The sequence below is a fragment of the Amphiura filiformis genome, chromosome 8 (genome assembly GCF_039555335.1).
Source record: "Amphiura filiformis chromosome 8, Afil_fr2py, whole genome shotgun sequence".
NCBI lineage: Eukaryota > Metazoa > Echinodermata > Ophiuroidea > Amphilepidida > Amphiuridae > Amphiura > Amphiura filiformis.
In genome coordinates this window covers 15,188,651-15,196,416 of record NC_092635.1, presented here as the reverse complement: position 1 = coordinate 15,196,416, position 7,766 = coordinate 15,188,651, and the positions used below count along the sequence as shown (strand labels likewise).

The window sequence follows — 7,766 nt, the reverse complement described above, 5'->3', positions numbered from 1 at the left end:
TCTGCACGTTTCCTGATGCATGTGTTTATTTTATCTTTTACTTAATGATATACCGCTACTAACACTGTTCAACTAACACTGGTCAACTCAATTATAATAAAATAGAACTATCCACTTTCAAAACGCTGACTAAAATTAGTTGGTTAAACATTTTACCCAACATTGGTAAAATTTTAACAAACGTTGGTATAAATTTACTATTCTTGGTTAATATTTTATTAACAATTTACAAATATCGGGTTAATCGTTTAAACCATGACGAATTTTAATCAGCGTTTGGAGTGTTTTTATACTTATTTCAACGTTTTAAGGACCGATTAAAGCCATATATTTGTAGGGGTAACATTTCCATAAAATGTTAGTTTTCACTGTCAGATCTCATGTTTGTCCCCTTTTAATTTTGGTCCGAACAGATGAGGCGCTCACTTGAGCAGTACAAAGAAAATCGGCATTCAATACCAACCAGCAAACACAAAACGTTATACAGAAAACGTTTATATGTCGGGTTATATAAAGGGTATAAAACGTTTTAATAACACTCAGAATGCCTTTTTGAAAACTTTATGCAAAACGTTCTAACATACTGTTATTAGGTGTTGACAAAATATTTTGCGAAAGTGTTTGCCAAAAATATTTTGCAATAACATTTTGACAAAAAACGTTTTATAAAGGTTTTCGTGGCCTTTATATAACCCGACATTTAAATGTTATTAAAACGTTTTACCCATATCCAAAACACGTGTATAACACGTTTATACGTTTTAAAAACATTTTGCTGGGTAGCCACTCCGTCGAACGTGACTGATGTCGGTCCTTTTGACGTGTTATATTATGACTTTCTCGCGAACTGACCACCACCTCAGCTATGACCTCTTTGCTTAGGCATATAACTCGAGAGCGGTATGTCGCAGGTAGGTTAAACTATACTTTTCTGAATCTTAAGATGAGAGGAATACTTTGGCATGGTTTTAAACAAAGTTTGACCAAGTTTGAAATTTGACCATGTGTTGACCTCTGATGGACCTTTACGCGCTCTCGAATCACTTTTTAATTTTGGGAACATAGAACGCAAGAAAAGGTCAGGTAGATTTTAAGTTTAACAATGCATGTAGGCCTACGTACTTGTAACTTTTACTTAAACAAAATACAGGGGTGTGAGAGTTCAGATTTTTAGCTGATTGCAGCTATTTTTAATACCAATTTACGTGTTTTCTTTTATTTTCAGCCCATATTTGGCGTTTTTACCCTTACCTGATTTTACGCCGTTTTTACCTAATTTTCCCTTTCTTTTGTCCGAAGCCTCTCACACCCCTGATAATAAAAAAAAACATTATAAAATAATGGATATCACTTGTTGGGTGTGAAATTGTCCAAAATAATGCAGCCAATGCACTCACCTGCGGGGCTCTTGTATTAGACGACGCATGAACATCTTTAGACTCGACTGCGCGTGTTTTATTTTGTACAATTTTACTCCCAACAAGTGATACACATTTATTAACCTATAATTGACTGCACACTATAGCAAAAGCCTCTTATAAAATAATCAAACAAAGTCATGAGCTCAAGAATATTGCAACAGTTCCATAAAATAGGGGCTTCCCTCCAAAAAGTGCAAGTTTTTACTATGCAGATATACCCCCTTTTATTTCGAGCAGAACAAATGAAGTTAAAACAAAGAAACGGTTATTTCATTCCGGCGTCTATCATCAATGCGTGTATCAGTCCATTATCATGATTATAGACTCTTAAATCCGATTTCTCGAAGCTTGGCTAATGGGCAGGCTTAAAGTCGGCAGGCTAGCCCTACCAATGTGGATCCACTTTATTAATTTATCGTTCTAGGTGATGTACGATGTTGTAAGCACTATGGGACTAATTGGGTTTAAACCTGATGGCTTAGAAAACCTGACCACTAGCCATGCTTCGAGAAACCGGCCCTTAGAGTCTATGATCAGTCCATCGATCATTAATGAGGTCGATCGGCTCAATGTGCAATGATATAAATAAGACGCATGACATAATGACACATAATATTGCTCGTGGTGTATATTTTGCTTCTGATTCTGTCTAAAAACTAACACTTTTGATATGCCCCCGACATAGTACGTCCCTAACCCTGTCACATCGAAACTTGTACAGACGAAAACACTATTAAAATATAGGGTGCGTTTAATGCACATTCTTGAATCTTTATATCGAAAACAATATTGATAAGTCTGGCCTACTACCACGAGACTTGTGTTTGAAGTATTTCACCACAAAAAAGGCTACAAAACAATACAAAGCTACAAAACAATACAGGGTGTCTTAATAAAAACGCTACAAAACAATACACGGTGTCTCAAAAAGAACGCTACCCAACTTTGACATTTTTCAACGGTCAACGTCACGATTTAACCTTACCTATAACATTTACATATTCTTAAACTGCATTGTCTTTGAAAATGTTTGCCGAAAAAAAAAGTATGAAATAAGCATTTTGCTTCGCTGAGATATGTCAATTTAGGCAAAATTAGCCCAAATCAAAATATAATCCACGAAATGGAATTTGAATGAAAACACCCGAGTTGTTTTTACGAAAACTATTGATGTGTTGCAAACTTGCAGTTCTAATTTGCGTTGTCATTGTGCCTTAGAGTAGACCTTCAATCGTCATTTTATTAAATTGTACTGATCTTCAAATCAATTTACAGTATAGGCCTACTACTACTCATAAAAATTGTACTTATAGATGCACTAATGAGCAAATCAATATTCACAGTTCTGCTTAATTTCAAATTAACCCGATCTCGAAGTAGTGTATTTTCATAGATTATTGGCAATGAATAGTTGTATGTGTTTTAGTCCCAAACCAACTGATATCTCAACAATGCAAGATGCTAATTACACCATATTGTCGGCAAGCATTTTCATAGACGATATAGTTTAAGCATAATATGTAAAAAGTGTATCCGCGGATTGGCTGAATGGCTGAAATGTGACGAATATAGGTTGATTTTGCATGATTCCCCTGCATGCACTGGACACACTTCTGGACATGTACGTCTTTGTGCCCTGAGCCATACTCTCTTAATGTAAAAGAGTGAAAATCCCCGTGAAAATCAATCCAAAAGAGTGAAAATCAATCAAAAATAGTAAAAATCACTCTTAAAAGAATGAAAACCACTCCTAAATTAGTGTAAACTAAAGCAGGGTATGATAGGGAAATTACTAAAAAAACCATACCTTGAAAGAGTGGTTTCCTTACGTTTGGAGTGACTTTCACTCTTTTGGGGTAATTTTCACTATTCTCACTCTTTTGGAGAGTGACCGAGTTATTCACTCTTTTACATTAATAGGGTAATGTGACTATAATTCGGCATTTTCCTCCCGAAAACTGCAATGGTGACTTAAATTACATTTTGCTATATTACATTCACACACTTGTTGCGCAGTTATAACATAAATATGTTTGAGTTAGATATAGGGTTGGGTTAACATATTGTAACTTGTAAGTATATCACACACATCAATGTACCCAATTATAGCACCATGTATTTAGTGTCATTGCACCCAGTGTTTCATATACTCTGGTAGTTCATATCCAAATAATTCAAAATCAGGATAATACAGCTGATATAATTTCTTCACGTCGTCGCGCGGTACTTCAGCAAAATACTTATCAAAAGTCGCTTGATCATGGCTAACGTTTCTTTGCGTTTGTTTAAAGTGAATCAAGTGATCCACATGCGTGTTTTCCAATATGTATTTCGCATCCTCTTCCGCGGTTTCCAATTTGCCGATATAATTAAATCTTACACTACACGGTAAAACCATCTGATACATCGGCTTAAAATGACCATCAAGACTTTTTGTTCTCGGATCTGTAAGATACTTGACGAATTCTGGAAAAGTGACGTCATGTCCCTTTAGTTCTTCGTCCGTTGGATTTTTCCTGTATCGTTTCACTATAGTTCTCCCAACGCTCTTGTGATAGGATGGATTAGGTTGCAAAAGTTTACTCCTATATCCTGATATTACCCTTGCGAATGGATTTCTCACAAATATAAAAATCGTGTAATTGTCAAGACGTTTTGAGATTTCTTCGATTGTTGGATATGAGTTGAGTTTCTTGAGACTTGGATCATGTGCTCTGCTCCCAGGTACATCTTCTACTCTTTTATACTTTCCTTGTAAAACTAAAAAAGCCATTTTCCAATGAGTAGAGCCTACTTTTGATATATAACAATACATAAGCTTATATTTGTCATTGACTATGAAGGGCCACAGAAGTCGCTTGTTTTTTGTCATGACCGTTGTGATGTCAGTATTTAACGGCGGCTTGTCGGCGAGTTTTTGACATGCCTGTTTCAGCTCTGAGCGCCGATGTTCCTGTAATGTTTCCCATTGTAATTTAGTCATCATTATTGGGATCTGTTGGGAAAATGTGATGTAAAGATTAAAATAAAACACCATTCCGCTACAAAAAAAGAATTCTGTTTAATTAACGGAAATCAACGATAGGAGAACGCATGATCTAATCGCACATAAGCCTACTTTTATACGTATAATAAACCATAAACAACATGCCTGGAAAATATAATTCTACATTCAACTAACCTATACCACACACGAAGACAATTCAAATTGGTAAAAAGAATCTAAACATTGGAACTGATTTTATGTTATCTGTGCTATATAAAGCACCCATGCACTTCTGTTATATCGAAAATTGACTATAAGAACACTCCTTTGCATCGCAAGTTCATTTTAAAAGTGTTTAAGGGTTCTTTTGGTTAATATATATTAGCTTACAGGCGGAGTTAAGTTTAATTTTAGGTAGGGTTATATGAGCGAAAAGGTATGCCTGTATTATAGTAACTTGGTTATAACTGTTATGTTGTTAATGACTAATAGGACGATATAGCATGATTTCGTTCAGATGACGTACCTCAGGTTCATCTGCACCGTTCTTTACTCCATATCCATCAGCCTCTGCATCGTTCTTAACTCCGTGTCCTTCAGCCTCTGCGTCGTTCTTAACCCCGTGCCTATCATCATCTATATCGTTCTTAACGGCATCATCATCTTCATCTTGGTTAAGTTTTAATGAGTTGTTTGAGTAAGATGCCATCACATTAAAGGATTCTTGCTCCCCGTCTTGCTCCTCATCTTCTCTACCACTTGCATACTTCACTCTTCTTTCAGGGAAATCGAATTTTTTTAAGTCTATGAACATGATAAAAGATATATACAACGATTAACATGTATGGTATATATGTAACAGAATTTAGGAAATTCTTATCAATCGTAAAATGAGTTTATATACAAAATATGCAAACAATTCACAATCCGTCACGATTGCATTTCCGTTGTACAAACGTACTGCGAGCAGTGGTAAAACTACTATGCTATCAAGATTGTGTCAATGTATACCACTCTTGTACTTCACATATCCATACAATTATAGCTATATACCCATGTAAATATCCGAATATGTTGTGTCCATGAGGTTCATCTTTCATGAATAAATTAACAGTGAACAAGTGTACACTAAATTATTTATGATGAACTTGGACCACAATATGATAAATAGCTATAAATCGAGAAGCACAATTATTGGATCCGATTTTTGTTTGTTTCTTTATTTGTTTTGATTCTTTGTTTGATGGATTGATTTTGACATTCTATAATTCCATCAAACTACCTCCATGTTGTACAGGGTGTATCAAAATGATTGGTACCCATCAGCTTTATCGTCTAATGAAATGCCTGTTTCTTCCACAATCAACATTGGATCCTCCTGAAATGATTACAATAATAGATTTAAGACCTTTTATTATACATAAATCTACAAATAAGGTGGATGTTATACAGCATTTTGATGGGACAGTCTTGTCCATATTCACTGGATATTGATGGGTACCAATCATTTTGATACACCCTGTATAGGCCTACTCATGTATGGCCTAAACTGGGCATTTTGTTTACATCATCATAAATGATCAGTTATGGCGTCATCTTGCTCACATCGCCGGCTCACATCACAAGTGTTTGTACATAATTTATATATTTTGAATATTTACCTACGATTTCTTCTGTTGATTCATTCCAAAAGCCGAGCATAAATGTGAAACCAAAAAAATAGAGACAGAGTGCCCCAGCAAATAGTTTTCTGGCGCTACACGAGCAAGCACCAAATGCCATAATTTCCAGGCGTCGGACCCCAGTCGCCAACTTTTGAGTCTCGGTTCAAATCCTGCTGTTGCTGCAGTACTCGAGCAGGAACCTGTGTTCAAAGTAAAATGATAAATACGTAAAATACAACTATTAGTACATTAAGGGCACAAATGCCCAGGAGCTTCCGTGTTGCTGTCAATTTTCTATCATATGCATAAATATAGGCCTATATATTATGTTCTAATATGTTACAAATGATTTTAAACTATTGCTTATTTGTTTAGAAAATGCTTACTTTAGCTCCGCGTAGTCTCGATTTCCACATATGAAGTAGCCAACATTATAACAAGCTCGAATGATTAAACAACAAATAAAGTAGGCTACGGTTTTATTATCGTCCCTGATCGTATCTTTTTTGAATCCGCATCATTTTTTTACTTTTCTTAAATTTTTATTGCCACCCGCAAACGCGAACGCAAAATCGGAATCAACTGAAATTTTGGGAATAAGCTTTTTTCGTGGATATGTACTTAAAAATGTCATAAACAGAGGATACTATAGGATCACGAAATACTCCTTTAATATCGGTGCATAACTTGCAGGGGCGTAGCAAGAGCATCAGGGGCCCATGGACAAGGAGCAGTACGGGCCCTTTTAACCAACATGACCAGGGCGGGATTTATCCTACCTTATGGGGCCCTGGGCCAGGCCAAAATTTGGAGGCCCCAAACTCACGTGCCGAGGAAGGCATGTGCACTCATGTCAGTGGCCCAAGTTTTGGTGTAACTAAGGGGGGACTAAGGGAGACTAACATATTTTGTTCAATTCAATTTCAGACTATTTTGGCCCCAGATCAACATGAATGTTGCTACTTGAATTTGCGCGAAGCGCGGAAAATTTTACAATTTTGCCCTATTTTGACCAAAAAACATGTTGTTATTGGGGTTAAAAGAAAGATGCAGAGGGCAATTTTGGGGCCCCGAATTTTGGGGGCCCTGGACCCGGGCCCATCTGGCCCAATGGTATAAAAATCTGACCCTACTCTCCATTATCAGTCCTTATTTAATTCTCGCTTTTCTGCTTGGGGCCCCTGAACCCTCAGGGCCCATGGACTTCGTCCACCCTGTCCCCCCGCTTGCTACGCGCCTGATAACTTGGCTACATGTAGGCCTATATTAAACAAAATTCTTCAAACATATAAGCCATAACATCAGACGTTCATTTAATTCGTCATTAAATATTCACTTACCTAACGATCGACACGGATCTTATCATTTGTTATATACAACTTCAAGTCATTCATATATCAAATATCCGCCATTCATTTATATATTTATATATTTTGCTACCTTGCATGGGTTAATCATATCGATATTGGTATTCACTTACACACACGTCTAGTGTAATAATTCTGAAAGCAAACCCCACACCTAACACTCAAAAGAATTTTACCATAGGACATTTCAACTGAAAATTTACAATGGGCTATTCCAGATAAATCATGCCCACCCCCCATAGAGGAACTTGGATTTCCAGGTTTTTTTTACATTATTATGGACTGGAATTCCAGTTTTTTTCCCTACTGTACACAGGATTTCCAGGTA

At 36.4% G+C, this 7,766-nt stretch overlaps 1 protein-coding gene across 1 annotated transcript; it reads right to left on the bottom strand.

Annotated features, from left to right (window-relative positions):
• Positions 1-3,546: 3,546 nt before the first annotated feature.
• Positions 3,547-5,221, bottom strand: LOC140159432 (carbohydrate sulfotransferase 11-like). The gene is made up of 2 exons (XM_072182907.1): positions 4,934-5,221; positions 3,547-4,416 (listed from the first exon to the last, which is right to left on the bottom strand). The coding sequence occupies exons 1-2, from the start codon at positions 5,219-5,221 to the stop codon at positions 3,547-3,549; spliced, it is 1,158 nt and encodes a 385-aa protein (XP_072039008.1).
• Between the last annotated feature and the right edge of the window lie 2,545 nt (positions 5,222-7,766).

Coding starts and splice junctions, on each gene's coding strand:
- LOC140159432 (XM_072182907.1), bottom strand. CDS start 5,221: ATGTTCATAGACTTAAAAAAATTCGATTTCCCTGAAAGAAGAGTGAAG. Junction 4,417..4,933: donor ACGGTGCAGATGAACCTGAG/GTACGTCATCTG, acceptor TTTTCCCAACAG/ATCCCAATAATGATGACTAA.